The sequence below is a fragment of the Agrilus planipennis genome, unplaced genomic scaffold (genome assembly GCF_000699045.2).
Source record: "Agrilus planipennis isolate EAB-ADULT unplaced genomic scaffold, Apla_2.0 scaffold78, whole genome shotgun sequence".
NCBI classification, from domain to species: domain Eukaryota; kingdom Metazoa; phylum Arthropoda; class Insecta; order Coleoptera; family Buprestidae; genus Agrilus; species Agrilus planipennis.
The window spans coordinates 62,274-80,732 of record NW_020438928.1 but is presented as its reverse complement, the minus strand read 5'-3'; the positions used below and the strand labels follow the sequence as shown (position 1 = coordinate 80,732).

Genomic DNA, 18,459 nt, shown 5'->3' with positions numbered 1-18,459 from the left:
CTCTCGTGAACATGTGAAATTAATGAGGCTATGAAAACTTGCAAACAACCCCTTGATTTTCAAGGAAGTTACAGATAAATATTACTGCAATCAAATCAATTTTCGTGTGCAATTTTTCTAGATTTATAACAATTGAAACAATTATTATCTCTTTTTCTTTTATAATAAAGCATAGAATGGCCATTAAATGCGGTTGTTTTAAATAGACAAAAGTTGTTTAGTTTGTAATTTTTTTCCAAGTAGACTGAAATTATTGCGAATATTGTGCCTTTAGGAATATACAATACATCCCCTATTTATATTGGTAAAATAACAGCACTCTGTTTCCAATGTGATAGGAAACTTGTATGCCAACAATCCCTGATGACAATCAGCCGTTTAATAATTAAACAATTATATTTTTTTAACTTTCCTTTGCAAATTTCGTAACAGTTCCGCCACCGAGCTTGCCTTGAAAAACTAATGTTTATCCATAAATATATCAAAAGAATCCCTGCTTAACAGACATCTGCATTACTCTTAAAACTTGAAATCTACAGAAAGAAATTAAATGTCGTTCGACAAAAACGTTATTCATTGTGTAATGTCAATATTCTGCAGCGTACGACTCTGAAACGTGAACATTAAGATATATTAACACCATCCAGGAGGCGTTTCTATAAATATAATATTGTAATACCCGCTGGGGCTTTTTGATATTTGAACCACTGCTTATCTAAATTTATCGCAACGATTTTTCAAACCAGAATCTAATCTGTGTTGACACATTTCTTTGTTGACTTCGTATAAAAATGAAAAAATACATAAATTGTCCGTGCATATTTTTAGCTGCGTTAGTCTCGTCTTGTTAGAATTGGTAAAATATAAAAAAAGTTATCATTTTTGATTATTGGAAATTACAGAAACATGTTAAAGTTAATTGAGAACCCTTTTTTGTCAACTGTGTCAAAGAATGAGGGTAAGTACGTGTAGTGTAGCAAATTCAGTTGATATAAGGATTTAAGACTATCAATTTTGTAGTCACCCTTATCGTGGTTTCATGTTTTATCCAAGCAGTACCTAAGTACATATTTAAATATTTTTTTACAGCTATTTTATGACAATTAAATATTAAATTTCATTATTTAACATTTTAATCGTAACAGTCTTTGATGTTTTCTGACTTAAATATTACTTTCGCTTTCAAATTCGGAATATATTACAACGAACATCGTAATTTCTATAAATTATATTTATAGTTGCGTCACGTGGTGTATTTCTCAGATGCAAGAAAAATTGTTGCAGTTAATCTGTTAACTTTCTAATACTTTGAATCTCATGACATTCCAATTGTCTGGTTTCCTCATTAAATTCTCTAAATTTTGAGTGTATGTCTTGCATAAGAAACTCGGGGTATATCAAGTTCAGTGCCGACTTTTTTGGAGGACGATCAGGTCGGGCGGCGTCCAGACGCGTCGAGCTCTAGAAGGGGTGCCAAGCGACATGCATCGGCAAAATGTTGAAATAATGGTTTTGTAGTTCTATTTTGTTGGAAATGTAATGATAATGACTAGGAAATTTATCGACAAATAGATATCGATTCCCGATACCCACAATAAGTAAATTTCAAATTAATTAGTTTTTATCAAGGTTTAATAACACACATTTATACGAAGCACTTAATTGGTTGTTAATAAAAAATGGCCAAATAATATTGAAGAGATAAGATATTATTGGAAGAAGTGAAAATCATTTCCTTTTTGTTATCAATACCAATTTGCAATGTGTGATAGCAAAACATACACACAAATTATTGATGAAGTGTTGAGATACATATTAACTACTAATGTGAATAATCTGACCAAAATGTGGTCAAATTCACGTATCAATAAAGCGCAGTTGGTTTTTGATCTAATGAGACTTTGAATAATATTATTAACAGAAGGATTCAATATTTTTACTAAAGTGGTAATTGTACGTAAAAAAGAAATAATCCATTAGTTTATTCTCAATTAATAATGAAATCCATACCTATTTAAAACTGTACCATGACTGACTGACCGGTAGACAATGTGCAGTCTAAATCGGTGGACCTAGATATTTGAAATTTGCTGAAAATATTCGAAGGATACTTTAAGGGTGCAATTAGAAGTGATTTCTTTGCATAAAGAAACGTTAGTATGATATTTTTTAAAAGTACGACTAAGAAGCCTTTTAGTATACTACTCAAAAGTAGATTATAGCAAAATACGTTTTGACTGATTTAAAGATTGATTTATGAAAAAGAAAATCAATCTAAAGCTCACGGATGTACCTCAAAAAATACGGATCACGCATAGAAACTTATGGAGTTTACATGTATAAATCAAGAGATATAATTTTTGAATATATATTCATTGAGCACTTTAGGGGTGAACTAAGGAGTGATTACTTGAAAGGATAATATCTCTAATGTGGTGAAAAGGGGTGGTAAAGTTATTATTTAAGTTAAACTTTTAAACAAATAAATTTTATTATTCCAAAAATAATGGGACCTACTTCTTTAGAATAAACGTTAAATTGTATTTGAAATATTGAGTAAAATGCAAAATATTTCATCAGAAATTAATTTCATTTATTATTTTAAAAAACTACTTGTTTGAATAGGGAATCGAACTAACTTATAATAAGACGGTAATATGTGTTGCCTACAAGCATTTTCTAAAATTCCAGTGTTCTCAGTTCACATAACAAAATAGTAATATTTATGGTATCTCCCAGAATACAATTTGTATAAATCAATTTATATGCAAATAGAAGAATAAATTACACATTATTACAATAAAAATAGTTAATGTAAACTTAAACATATTAATAAAGATAGTATACAAATAGTAATGAGCGCTTCTTTATTTTCAAAGACACAGTAACTTAATGTACCCTTTTTTTCGTATTTCTAGTTAATGTTTGTATAAGACACGGGGTTAAGACGAAAGAATTGGTAATTTCACCTATGGTTTGTATGGAAATTCAGGTATGCACGTTTGAAGAAGTAAATCATTAGAGACACACAATGTACCTATTTAATTTTGAATCATTAAGTAGATGATATAGCCTGAACAAACGTGTTCTTCTCAAAACTTCAATTTTGTTACATAACACTTGCATCCACACATGCCTTCAATTAAGATATGTTTGTAAGATAATATGTAAGTGTTATGTTTAAAAATTTTATGTCACTGTTTAATTGAAAGGGCAGTGGTTACAGATCGTTATATCACAATGCGGTAGTGATGGTACGTTAGTAAATTCCAATTTTATTTATTTTTTGATTTATATAACCTTTGCTCGAAGCTTTACTTGAAGTCGGAGGCGTTTTATTGTGTCTGTATTGCCCACGCATTTTGTTCACACTCTGGCGCAATGTCGCATTGCATGCTCGTATCTTACAGTTACATTGCACTTCACTTAGCTAGATACCAATAATTAGCAAGAATTATTCCTCATTGACAAACTTATAACACATTAGCGGTAATATCCGGTATCACACTTTTCCTTGCGAGACTGCATATTATCGAAAAAAAAGAAAGAAAAAAGAAACAAACAAACATTCATTGTTATATACAGATTTAGGTAAAATTAAGAACAAAAAGATTCTGAAGATTCAAATAGGTACCAAAGCGTTACCTGGTTAAAATACAATTGCTTGTTTCTCATTGAAATAAGGAACCCGTTCAAAAATTAATCATCACCCTCAATTAATTGTAGGTATATTTATGTATCAAAATATTGTTTGCAAACTTTTATAAGTAGGTACCTACTGTACTTACCTACCTACCTACTTGCTCATTTGTGCAAAAAGTCGCAACTCAAAAAATGCAATAAACCAGAGTCATGTCTTCAATTGCTAAAATCTTCAATTCCTAAACAACGCAAATTGATATCGTTGTAATTGTATTTTTTGCCATTAGTCAAAGCTTTTTATTCTTCTATCTTTAACGTACCGCCTTAGAGAAAGAATTCCTGATAATGACATCCACGCGTGTCAACAAAACGTTGAGAATAAAAAGCCCTGAACGACGACCAAAAAGCCCGAAAACTTACAAAGATTTCCTAAACCACAGCTAATATAAAGTGAAATCAGTTGACCCTAGACAAATATTTTCAGTCTCTCTCCAGTCTCTCGGAGTCTTTCAGCGTCTCTGAGAGCGTCTCTCACAGTCTTTCACAGTCTCTCAGTTATTGTCTAGGTGTTTTTATGGATCTCTCACAGTCTCTGTATGAGAGACTCGAACGATAAAATTGTTAATTCAGAGATTCGAGTCTCTCACAGAGAGACTGAATAAATAAAACTGAAAAATTGAGAGACTCGAGTCTCTCGTAGAAAGACTGGGATCTCTGAAATATGTTGAACTTTTAACCATGTCTATCGAGACACCATTTATTGAGAGATTTGAGTCTCTCGTTTAGAGACTGGATAGGAAATGAGCGACTCAAGTCTCTCGCTCAGAGACGCTAAACAGTTTTTTCGACAGTCTCTCGAGTGTCTCTCTCAGCGACACCAGAGAGGCGGAGACTCGAGTCTCGCTTTCAGAGACTCTGAAGGACTGAACATTTTTATCTCGGGGAGCATGGCGAATTACTGAATTCCTTTTTAGAAGAATAAATTAAAATTATCTTACGTGGATCTGTCAGAATAGCGTCTTTATTATCTTACGAGAATGATTATTTTCGTAGGTATTTGTATATGACCGTTACTTGTAGTTTGAAATGTTTGTGACAGAACGAAATATAATTTTTTTTTTTAATGATAAACAGTTGACCAATTTTGATTACAGTTTACACGAGCCGTGTTAATAAAGTAGAAAATACACTTTTCGATTTATTATTAAACATAATATCTATCCGCGAGACGTCCCTTAATGAAGGTCTATTTTTATCATATTGATTCTTTTTGGCGCATGCCAGCTGAAACAGTAGTTGCCAAAATACACAACTTTGAATGTGTGAAAACGAATATGTGCTACATTCAAATACAATAACGGATATTTAGGTACAAACATCAATATTATCTGCAGAAAATAATTTTCATGTTTTCTTTGAACAACCAACTGTTCTGAAAGCGCACATGTTTGTTAAAGAAGAAGAAGATCTCGGAGTATGTACCTGCAGAGGTATGTTGTGTGATTTTGATTGCTCAATAGATAGGTACATAGTTTATTACGTTTTTCATGTGTATTGTGTAGGTACATAGGTAATAAATAGCTAACCGAGTCGTATTCATCAAGAGGTGCCAAAGTTCTTTGGCAATGCTTTAGCAATGAAGAATCCTTTAAGAGGAACAAGGAATGTTAATAAATGCCCGAGCATGATACTGAAGAAAAGTATGATTAGTTCTTGAGCTAGTAACCTATATCAACTAAAATAACAATTTTCGACACAAAAGGGGTTTTGATGATTTATTAGTACTTATAAAAATAAAATTAATTGATCGTGAACGTATAATTTTAATCGCATAAACACCTTTTGACACAGTATTGTATTGAGTAGAGTAAAATAAATGATTGTTAGAAACTATTGTTTCCGCAAATTATCTTTATTGAGTTATAAACCAACGAAATCCTCCTTTATATGTCTGTTGTATTACTTATTAGTAAAATTTGTAACATCTTTTTATAAAGTTCATTTAATTGGATAATGTGTGAAAAGCAGTCACAAAAACATAAATTTTTGCCGATAGAATTTGAATATTTTAGGAAAAACTTACACATTTGTAATCAAGAGTAAGGACAAGGTCAAATGAAAGAGATATGAGACGTAAATATTTTGCAAGGTTCAAAAACATTTGTTAAGTAAGTTAAGCAATAATAAATTGTCGCTACTTATTGGAAATAATAATCATTATGTTTAGGAATAACTACAAATTTTAAAAATAGACCATCAAGTAAAAAGTTTCCTTAGTGTAAATAATTTATAAACTGATGATGTATATGATGAAAAACTATAATCAAAAGAAATATTTATTCAACGTAACTGTTGTAGGGTTATTTCGAGTATATTTATTATATTATGACGCATGTATACGTATTTATTTCAAGATTAAAAATAATGCGTACAATTATCTTAAAATTATATATCTATTTGAAAATACTTAATGCTTAACAAGTATAAGTACCTACTTCTAAAAATTTCCAATGTGATTGCTTTTGTTCTCGAACTTTATAGAAGCTTTAATTATTTTAACATTTTTTAGCAATTTATAAGTTTTGGTTATTATNTTCAAATCTATCTCGTAAATTAATAAAAATCAGAAAATAGGCTGAAAATAAAATATAATTAGTCATAAAAATTCAACAAACTAGTAAAAATCGTGTACATACATTTGTATTTTTGGTTTTCAAGGACGCATGAATTATTAAAAATACATACATAAAAATGTAATTCTAGTAATAGCGCAGTTTTTGATCAAGAATAAAATTTAAATTACTTATTTGGAGATTAGCACAAGCGTGGAATAAGCGAGAGATTATTTGAACCTTAAAGCTAAGTTTTCGTAATTTTAATCATTCATTAAGTCGAAAAACTGGAAAGAACTTCAAATTTACAGCATTTTTAAAATTGTTTAGAGCCAATAAAAACGTCATTCTAAATTTTCAGCTGATAATTCGCTGTTGTATACAAGGAGGACGAATTGAATAGTGCTTATAAAGGAAATAAATAGATACGACACAATTGTTACGAGTTAGTTAACATAAAACCTTTTATGAAAATTGAAACTAGTTTACAAATGTATAAATAATATTCCCATAACTGTAAGAAGTTTTATAAAACTTGTTGAATCAGTATTTTTCCCGATTCAGTATTAATAAGTCCTTAATTAACGGTATAATTAAGCTTTTATGGCAGAGGCGATTATGTCGTTGTAGTTTATAAAATTGTTATCTTACGGTGAAAGCGAAAATTTTCAATTATTGTTATCATCTGTGTAAGATTAATCGGCGAGGTAAAGTAAGCAAGTTTTGTCGGATCATTATTAGTTCTCTGCAAAATTTTGTAGTGTAAATAGGCAGTGGCAAAGGTCGAAAGCTTTTATTAAATTTAGTGATGATTGGTATACTAGATAAACTGTGTGCTGCATCAAAAAGGAGTAATAATGATACTAAAGGTAATTCACATTTTAATTAATAAATTTATGATCTAACAAAATAATTTAAAAGGATTAATATTCGTAGTCTCGCTTTGACAATGTCCAAATAAAAGTTAAGCAGAAGACGTGTTTCGGTCAGTAAAATTTGTTGCGGTTAATTATCTCGTTTTTTATTTATTCGTAGAATTATTTTAAATTTTACCACTAAACTGAAACAAAAAGCACACGGTTTTTGAGTATGACAGGTTTTCTAAGAAATCTTTCTCTTGTACATTTTATTTTTATGGTTACTTAATTCATCGAAATTATATAACTTTTGCAAAGCTTTTAAGGAAACCTACTGATGACAGTGATATTTTTTGCATTTGGAAAACAAGATTTTTTAGAAATGAACAGTCGACTTCTAAAATAAAGCAGTTATACATAAATTTTATTTTAATTTTTTTCCTAACGCTTTCACTTTTCAATAAGATTAAACTAGACAGTTTTATTATTTGAGGAAAGGTATGTTTTAAATATTGGGTATTTAGATAAACTGCGTGTTCAGAGAAATAAAAACAAGAGATTAAAAATATAATCCAAGAATTTAATCTAACAGAACAACAGTAAACTATATTTATTAAGCGCTGAAGGAAAGAAAGAGTACCACCGCAGATTTTTGAAGTAAAATTTGAAAAAGTTTATATACTACAAGGGTTAATATATTTTCAATCTTGACGTAGTACTCAATCTTCCACAAATATTTTAATTAGTAGTTGATTATTATTGAAGATGTCATACAGTCAAGAAAAAATCACCATTACGCATCAATTAGAAAGGATTAATTCAAAGTATATATCAATTTTAAAAGCTTTATTGACAACGCAGAATGTTTTGATTTTTAAATTTTCATTTATGTTATCAAAACTTTCGTAATATCATCACGAAACAATAACACTCTAAAGGAACAAGCAGTTAACCTATGAAGATTACAGGATTTATCATTTCATTATATTTTATCGTCTTTATTGATATATTTCACGGTCGATGATTATAGATATCTNTAAATAAATAAAAATCAGAAAATAGGCTGAAAATAAAATATAATTAGTCATAAAAATTCAACAAACTAGTAAAAATCGTGTACATACATTTGTATTTTTGGTTTTCAAGGACGCATGAATTATTAAAAATACATACATAAAAATGTAATTCTAGTAATAGCGCAGTTTTTGATCAAGAATAAAATTTAAATTACTCGTTTGGAGATTAGCACAAGCGTGGAATAAGCGAGAGATTATTTGAACCTTAAAGCTAAGTATTCGTAATTTCAATCATTCATTAAGTCGAAAAACTGGAAAGAACTTCAAATTTACAGCATTTTTAAAATTGTTTAGAGCCAATAAAAACGTCATTCTAAATTTTCAGCTGATAATTCGCTGTTGTATACAAGGAGGACGAATTGAATAGTGCTTATAAAGGAAATAAATAGATACGACACAATTGTTACGAGTTAGTTAACATAAAACCTTTTATGAAAATTGAAACTAGTTTACAAATGTATAAATAATATTCCCATAACTGTAAGAAGTTTTATAAAACTTGTTGAATCAGCATTTTTCCCGATTCAGTATTAATAAGTCCTTAATTAACGGTATAATTAAGCTTTTATGGCAGAGGCGATTATGTCGTTGTAGTTTATAAAATTGTTATCTTACGGTGAAAGCGAAAATTTTCAATTATTGTTATCATCTGTGTAAGATTAATCGGCGAGGTAAAGTAAGCAAGTTTTGTCGGATCATTATTAGTTCTCTGCAAAATTTTGTAGTGTAAATAGGCAGTGGCAAAGGTCGAAAGCTTTTATTAAATTTAGTGATGATTGGTATACTAGATAAACTGTGTGCTGCATCAAAAAGGAGTAATAATGATACTAAAGGTAATTCACATTTTAATTAATAAATTTATGATCTAACAAAATAATTTAAAAGGATTAATATTCGTAGTCTCGCTTTGACAATGTCCAAATAAAAGTTAAGCAGAAGACGTGTTTCGGTCAGTAAAATTTGTTGCGGTTAATTATCTCGTTTTTTATTTATTCGTAGAATTATTTTAAATTTTACCACTAAACTGAAACAAAAAGCACACGGTTTTTGAGTATGACAGGTTTTCTAAGAAATCTTTCTCTTGTACATTTTATTTTTATGGTTACTTAATTCATCGAAATTATATAACTTTTGCAAAGCTTTTAAGGAAACCTACTGATGACAGTGATATTTTTTGCATTTGGAAAACAAGATTTTTTAGAAATGAACAGTCGACTTCTAAAATAAAGCAGTTATACATAAATTTTATTTTAATTTTTTTCCTAACGCTTTCACTTTTCAATAAGATTAAACTAGACAGTTTTATTATTTGAGGAAAGGTATGTTTTAAATATTGGGTATTTAGATAAACTGCGTGTTCAGAGAAATAAAAACAAGAGATTAAAAATATAATCCAAGAATTTAATCTAACAGAACAACAGTAAACTATATTTATTAAGCGCTGAAGGAAAGAAAGAGTACCACCGCAGATTTTTGAAGTAAAATTTGAAAAAGTTTATATACTACAAGGGTTAATATATTTTCAATCTTGACGTAGTACTCAATCTTCCACAAATATTTTAATTAGTAGTTGATTATTATTGAAGATGTCATACAGTCAAGAAAAAATCACCATTACGCATCAATTAGAAAGGATTAATTCAAAGTATATATCAATTTTAAAAGCTTTATTGACAACGCAGAATGTTTTGATTTTTAAATTTTCATTTATGTTATCAAAACTTTCGTAATATCATCACGAAACAATAACACTCTAAAGGAACAAGCAGTTAACCTATGAAGATTACAGGATTTATCATTTCATTATATTTTATCGTCTTTATTGATATATTTCACGGTCGATGATTATAGATATCTGAATTGCAAATGTATGCTCATTTAGTTCCTCGAATGCTTGATGCAATTTCTTCAAAAGCAATAAAAAATATTTTATCTGGAGCACCTATAAATTTTATCATTTTTAGTAAGGAGTATACTATATGGTTATAAATTGGTGTCTAACCATAAAACAGCATAAAGATTTTTAAATTAATAGGTTCGCTATGAAATGATAAAAATAAGAAAATAATTATTTTTATTATCTGCGTTCAACTTACTAATTACAAATATCCACTAGTTTACCTTGAGTAATTTACCTTTCTGTGTTCCTGTAACAGTAGCAATTAATATTTAGCAAAATTGCAGATTATTACTTCAACAATTAATTAATTTGCAATCAATATCTGCTAGATTAATTATTACACGCATTATTATTCGCAATCAGTGGACTAAGAATTTAAAAAGGATTGGGGGGAAAATATATTAATCAAAGTGGAAATGTGCTATTAATTTTTAATATTTTCTGTAAATAAATCCATCATAAGATAGAGACGGGGAAGTTATAATTTATACTAGATGTAGTGGCTGTAACAAGCCGTACCCCTATTCATCCCTTTGGGGGTTATATTTTGAAATATCCTTCCTTATTTCTTGTTTACATTATAAATGTAACCTCTGTGTAAAATTTCAGCTGTATAGATGCTAGGGCGTTGATGAATCAGTGAATCAGGAATTTTCTGCATGTAAAAATGTAAATTTATACAATCTATTCTAATAAAACTCATGGAAATTCGTTTTCTAAATGAACTATCAACGTAGATTTACGTTGTTAGGACTATTAAAGTCTCTTAATAATTTCGCACACGTGTACTAAGGATGATTTATTTGCCTTTTGTTCTTTTTCATTTGTCTAGATTGTCCTGCGTTAGAACTCTATGAATTATTTTTTATGTTAGAAATATTTATTTAAGAGTTATCTTTGACGTATTTTAGCAAAAGAGAAATTAACATGATAGGTTAATGTCTGGCATAAAGTATCGGGTTATCTTTAAAATCATATTTATGTTTGATATGAAAAGATAATTAAAGTGGCTTTAAGTAGTTAAGATAAGAAGTAAATTAAATAACACAGTTCTTTTAGCAAGCTGTATTAGCTTTATTGAGGGGCTAATAAATAACACTTTGAATGAAGCTCTCGTTATTAGCTTTATCTAATCAGAGAGCCCGATACTTTTGTTGGTGTTGTTTATGTTTGAGTTGAGTTTAAACGAAATGTAGAAATGCTATTTTTTAATTGTCAATTTATTATTTAACATAACAGTATTTATGAAGATGAATGATTAGCGACAAGCTACAATATTTAATTTAAGGATGTTTGGGAGGTATGTCAAAATGCTACGAGACAAATAAAAATTTAGAAGGACGTTCCTCATTCAATTCTAAAACTTCTGTAAAAATTACAAATCGATTCACTAAACCGTTAAAAAGTTATTGAAATTTTAAAAAATTGTAATTTTACACGTCATTTTATGGAGATTCGTTAACCGAACAGATTAAATTTATTTTTATTAACAGAAAAAAAGCTACCAGAAATTTCAAACTTTTATAATAAGTAACTTGAACTCTGGAGAATCACTTTAGCGTAAGGTTATTCAAATTCACTAAATGGTTATCGAGGAAAAAATGAAAAATTAGCTGAAAATCTCGTTTTTACTTGATAATATAATGATAATATTTATAATTGTCTGAAATAAATGCAATTTTAAAGTTTTAATTATTATTTAAACATATTAAAAAGTTTTACGCTCATTATTAATAGAGATTGAAACTAAATATTTTTTTGTTTCGAAGTTGAAATCAAGGCATATTCACTGTCAAAAGTCAGTTAAAAATTTTCCATATTATTCGTTATTTCTTATTTTATTCAAAGTTTTCGGTCAAATTACAAATTTTCTCTCAAACCGTATACTTTTTTTTAGTATAGATAGTATTTATTTACCTCATGATATGCTGCAAAACCTAATTAATCACGAATTTCTAATTGTATGTACTCTTGTCTCCGATTGTACCTCCCAAACATCCTTAAGAGTTTGTAAGAAAAATAGTGTAAGAAGTATGATTCTAAAGGTCATACTTAAATGCCATTTATTTGATTTATTTATTACATAATACACTCCGTTTTTCGTATGTTTATAAAATAGATGCGATAAAAGTCGATACAGGTAATAGGATAAAGGTCTGAACAAATTTCCACAAATATTAATTGTTCTCGTAACAATATTGTTTTTCCAAAGATTGGTTTCTTCAGATGGATTAAGTTTCGCACATTTTTCCTTAAATGCATATTTCAGTTTTAGATGGAATTGACCATTTTTCTTTATTTGTAGTGACACCGAGGATAACATTGTGTACATTACATTTTAAAGAAATTGTTCTATTATTACCAAATGGCAAAGACAAAATTCAATGGGAATGTTTATCTATATAACCCTGTATGTTTATTAGCTTAATCTGTATACCTACAGGTATATGAATTTCTTGGTAAGAAATATCCACAATGATGCCCCATTTGGATATTTGCATATTCCAAAAATTGAAATGATTAAACATATGAGTTAACAAATCACCGGTAAATTATTTGTCAACAGAAGATCATCAAGGTAACAAAGACAATGTTCAGATAGATGAAAATTACAAATTACCCCTATTAATTTTATTAATCGCTGTTTCTTTCTATCTACTTAAAATTAATTACAAAAAGCAAAAAATATACTTGGAATTTTACATGGTTTCAATTTTTGTTGTCACAAGTTTTTTTTAGAGACAAATCAGTTTGATTTTCAGATACAATTCCTCATTTTTTCTCTTAAAGCTATCTTATCAATAGTAGCAATTAAAAAACTTTAGTGGCTCTTCAATTTCTTGTAACTGTTAGATTAAAATTATTTATCTGATAAAAGTTTGTTGCTTTATCTCGTGATAAAAATTTTAGAAACATGATTTTTTTGCTAATGGCGTCTTGATATTATTGTAATTATCAAAAATGGAAAAAATTGCAGACAAAAGTTGTTGCTGTACCACGATTTCGATTTTGTAATATTGGAAATATATAAAAAACCATATTTCTTCTAAATACATAATGAATTATGCCAAATGCTGCTAGTTAAAGCCCGTAACGTTATAACTCATAGCATATTTCTCAGCAACACAAATAACTTATCAGATACTGACATAAAATAAAATACTTAGTTATTTTTGTGATTCTTTCCTCAATGTTAATTTAGCAAATCTTTTCTTTCAATTTCGACATTAACTGATATTGGTAAATCATATCCATTAATTGGGTTTCCATAGTAAGCGATACTACAAAATGATCTTCATATTGGGTTTACTATTAGCTAGTCATTTCTTAAGATGATTTATTACCAAATGAAATTGACGAATGGATTAAGTATACAATTACTTTATAACAGTTGGGAGTCTTACCTTCACTGTTATGCAAATTTTTAAAAGAATTTAGTGGGAATCCTACAGGATTTTCTGTCGTCGACATTCAGTCTGTTGGGTTTGGGTTCTGGAATAGAATCTTTTGTACTGTGTCATTTTGTTTTGAACTAAAAATTCTAGTTTTTCTTAACTTAGATAAAGGCAGATAAAAAGAATAAGAAGGAATTCTTATTACTAATCATGATTTCGTAAAATTCAAAGGAAATATTGTTTCAAGCATTTAATTTAGAATGTTTTCTCCTTCAATTTCTAAATTCATTTTAGACCATGATATTTTTCATTAAATAAAATGTAAACTATCTACGTATATAACCTTAGTTAAATTAATGGCTTTTAATACAATAATTTGTTTGTTTAGTACTGTATTAATTATAAATCTTTCTCCCGTTTCATTTTTTTAGCCTTAACATTTATACATCTGAGTAGCAAAAATTATTGTATATACTTGACCTCGAAAATGAAATAACTAAATAAAAATTTAATTAAAGCGAATTTCAACAAATTATATTTAAAGAAATACTCTTACAATTTGTTTGACGAGACCGTCATTATCAAAGAGTAAACAAGAATTAATTAATTTTTGTTTACCCTCGTCTCGTCGAAGCAATTGTCATAGCCTTTCTTTAAATATAATTTGTCAAAAATTAAAATACAAACGTAGGCGGATGTCTACATGAATATAATGAAATTGGAATCCTTTAATGAATGTTAAAACAAACAATACAAAAAGTTGAATGTCTGGGCAAATATGACAAATTCATTCATTCATTTAAACCTTCTACTATCAAAAAATACGGAGAATCAGTAATTCAAAACGCATGTGTCTACGTTATTACCATTATTACGTAGACAACCAAACATACGATACTATGTAAAGGATTGAAACAACATTACGTTATGATCTCATTGCAAAATTGTTTCAAAATAATTGGTCAGCGCAATTAACACAAAATAATATTTCCCTAATAGATTTAAGACAAGGCAAATTAGGCTAATTAGTATCTGTACTTTAGTAAAGTGGCAGGCATTTTTTAAAACTTTTCTCGAAAATAAAGACTTTTGTCTTTCAATTTTCAGAAGAAAAACCTAGTGTACTGGTCCTATTCCTAGCTGAAGTTGTTGGAACTGCTATGCTCATATTTTTAGGATGTATGGGATGTGCAACAGGAATGGTAGATATGGACGTGTTACCTCACTGGTCAGGTCTAAACTTTGGGCTAACAGTTATGACTGTGATTCAGGTAAATGCTTCAAAGAGATTTGACTCATTTAACACAGTTCTATTTAAAACTGCTAAAATGACACGTTAGTTTCCAATCATGATCAAGTCAAGCTACGTTATCTTCTCATTGCGGTTCGCGTCGTACATTTAGTAAGTTATGTATTTAATCTCCACTTTTTTCTCTAGTCCTCTTGATAGTACAGTTTGACTCGACTCTGGTGGAAAATACTCACTGTACTCACATGCTTGAGCTGCATATATACATGCAAATAATGAATACAAGAAAAACCTTCCAAAGTATGCATCAGTATTCTTACATATCAGCAAAATGCAAAATATTACATACAATCATCAAAAAGGGCCATCGTCTTTTCAAAAATATATGACGTGGTATAGGAAAATTCAGCAATCTTCTTAAACAAGTTACAAAATAAATGCAATTTAATGCTTTTAATAATCAAAGTTGTGTTTAATCTCATATCTTGGTGACATATGTTTTTTTTTTACATATCGTTTATTTGAAATTCACCCATCTCCGTTCTATAAGTTTGAAAGTCTCAATGTCATTATTAGATTAAGTTTATTTTACCAAACTTATTAATAATTTTTAGACAGTGGGTCATATATCCGGGGCTCATCTTAATCCACAAGTATCTCTGGGAGCAGTTATTTTGGGCAAATTAGACATACTGCTGTTTCCAGTGTATTTGGTTGGACAAACATTGGGTGCCTTAGCGGGTTTTGGTTTATTATGGGTAAGCAATAGGATACGTAAGCCCTTTACAACTCTTACGATCAATGTTATTTTAGGTACTGACTCCCAGTGACTATCATAACGAATTGTGCATAACAAAACTTCATACGAAACTGAATGTATACCAGGTAATAAATATATTTGAATATCTAATGTGAAAAAGTATCCTAGAAGTCGAATTAAAATAAATTTTTATTTCAAAATTACCTTTACTCGCGTGTCCTAAATTAATTTTATTGAAGAAACCTCCACTCTGTCTTGACTTATTCAAAAGGTAAAAAATTAGTCATGATGTATTCTCGACCTTTTGCTATATGTATACATGTTAGGTAATTCGATTCAAATAAAGGTTTGCGTATACATGATTTGAAACAAAAAATTTTGAAATTAGTATACACTTTATCTGGCATGTTGTATCTAGGAATAGTAAGACGTCGTTAAGGTAATCTTGTTTTACAGGGTTTATTTGTGGAAGTAGTCATAACTGCACTTCTTTTGATGGTATGTGCAGCAGTTTGGGATCACAGAAATTCTAGAAATACTGATTCTACGCCTGTTCGTTTTGGATTGTTTATTGCACTTATGTCAATGGTCGCGGTAGGTAGAAGCATACGTACATAATAATAATATTTTATGGTGTTTGTAAAAATAAAACATTAACTATTTATTTATTATATTGTTTATGAAAACCATTTTGTAACAGAGTTATATTAATCTTTAGGGTCCATATACGGGAGCAAGCATGAATTCAGCAAGAAGTTTAGCTCCAGCCATACTTACCAACAGTTGGAGTAATCACTGGGTAAGTACAAAATAAGATAATAATTAGTTTAGTCATGAAAATTGCAATTATGTGTATTATACATTACACATATAAATAAAATTTGATTTGTCTATTGTATAGTATCGAAATAACTGCCTTTTAAGGGTTTTGCACGCCCGAATGAAAAATGAAACCTTTATAGGATCACTCGTGTGTCTGTCTGACAGTATGTCACAGTCAATTTTCTCCGAATCTACTGGACCGATTAAATTAATTAATTATAAACAGGGGGCTCATTTTTGGGAGGCTAACAGGAAATTAAAAAAAAGTTTTGCAAACTGGCAGTGATCCAATGAAAGGGCTTGTTGTAAGGGTCTCAAATATATACAGTGTGAACTCTTTATAACGTCACTCGATTTAACGACAAACTCCTTAAAACGTCGAAATTGCTTGACTCTGATTGGTTTACATTGTTTTCTATACAATATTACGCTCTATATAGCGTCCCGCTCACTCTATTTAACGATAACAATGCGGCATTATAAATTATTGAGCAGTACTTTCTAAGTTGCCGAAATACATAAGAACTGCAGTTGTGTACGTTGTTGAAGAAGACTGTCCTGTCCCTCCACCAAGCATCAAACAAGAACTTTTTATATAATCAATTGATCCAGCAGTATCTCAAGATATGTGTAAGATACGTAACAAAATACAATTAAAATATTGGAGCAGCAAAAAACATCAGACGAAGATAACCGGCTATACGCAATGTATGAATAATAATGTTCGTGTGCACTATATTGGTAAATGCATATTATTATAGAATAGTAAAATAACATCTTTTATTTCTCTCCATTTAACGACCACTCTTTATAACACCGAAAAACGTTCAGTCCCTTAAGTGTCGTTATATAGAGTTTACACTGTATTTTTTATAATAACTACGATGTTAAGTTGGTTCACGGATTAGGGTTCCGTATGTTCGAATGAAAAATGGAATTCTTCTAGGATCACTCGTGTGTCTGTCTGTTCGTTTTTTAAACTCTTATGATTATTTGTATTCTATTAAAATAGAAACGACTTAAGTCTGTGGTCTGAACATAACGTGATAAACATGTTCTTTTTAACTACTATGTTATGTTGGTTCATGGGTTAGGGTTCCGTACGTTCGAATGAAAAATGGAATTCTTCTAGGATCACTCGTGTGTCTGTCTGTCTGTTTTTTAAACTCTTATGGTTATTTGTATTCTATTAAAATAGAAACGACTTAAGCCAAGTGTCTGTTTAACATTAATTACAACTAATCTTAAAGTTGTCGCAGAATTACTATTACTCGCATACATTGTTTCGAATGCTCTTTAGACATCCACCTTCACTGTTCTACAAATATAAAGGTACAATTGGAAATTGATACAATGGCAACTACTTAATTAACATATGTAGAATATTTCATTCATCATATCATCATTTAATTTTTAAATCTGTTACAGATATACTGGGTGGGTCCAACTGTAGGAGCTGTTCTCGGTTCTGGATTTTATAAAATTGTCTTCTACCAATCAATTCCTATAATATGAGTGGAACATTCTTAAATAGATACTGTTAAACTTAATAAGAAGGATCAGATTGTTAATTTTATTAAATTGAAATGTGATCTGAAATGTGCCATAGAAAAGATGTACAAATTAGCCACACATTTTTTTACATTAAAAATAGAAAGGTATTTTATTATTATGAGAAGTAAATGACTAACAGTGAGTACCACATGAAAAATTGTAAATAAATATTATTTTTATGTGGCTAGACATTTCTTTTACAATCCTCTCCTGCCCTAGGTGTAAAAGAAAAATTTTCAAACGGAATAGTTACGTAATAGGTATTTCATTTTTTAAACTACGAAGAGTTTATTAATATGAAAATTCATTTTAATTTTTTCCCACTATAAACTACCTCAAGTTAATGAGGGAAAATTTGTTGCTGTTGTCAACCTAGATAAAAATTTTCAGTCTCTCTCCAGTCTCTTAGAGTCTTTCAGCGTCTTTGAGAGCGTCTCTCACAGTCTTTCACAGTCTCTCATTTATTGCCTAGGTGTTTTTATGGATCTCTCACAGTCTCTGTATGAGAGACTCGAACGATAAAATTGTTAATTCAGAGATTCGAGTCTCTCACAGAGAGACTGAATGAATAAAACTGAAAAATTGAGAGACT

The 18,459-nt window shown here is 29.4% G+C and overlaps 1 protein-coding gene across 4 annotated transcripts; it reads left to right on the top strand.

Annotated features, from left to right (window-relative positions):
* The first annotated feature begins 867 nt into the window (after positions 1 to 867).
* On the top strand, positions 868 to 17,982 carry LOC112903921 (aquaporin AQPcic-like). 4 transcript variants are annotated; one of them, XM_025974114.1, is made up of 7 exons: positions 868 to 958; positions 14,590 to 14,753; positions 15,346 to 15,489; positions 15,545 to 15,616; positions 15,948 to 16,085; positions 16,210 to 16,290; positions 17,742 to 17,982. In XM_025974114.1, exons 1-7 carry the CDS (start codon positions 907 to 909, stop codon positions 17,826 to 17,828), a joined length of 738 nt encoding a protein of 245 aa, XP_025829899.1. In that variant the 5' UTR covers positions 868 to 906; the 3' UTR covers positions 17,829 to 17,982. The 4 variants fall into 4 exon arrangements, with proteins under 4 accessions (XP_025829899.1, XP_025829900.1, XP_025829898.1 ...); XM_025974115.1 differs by lacking the exon at positions 868 to 958 and adding an exon at positions 4,993 to 5,132; XM_025974113.1 differs by lacking the exon at positions 868 to 958 and adding an exon at positions 6,851 to 7,123.
* Positions 17,983 to 18,459: the final 477 nt, after the last annotated feature.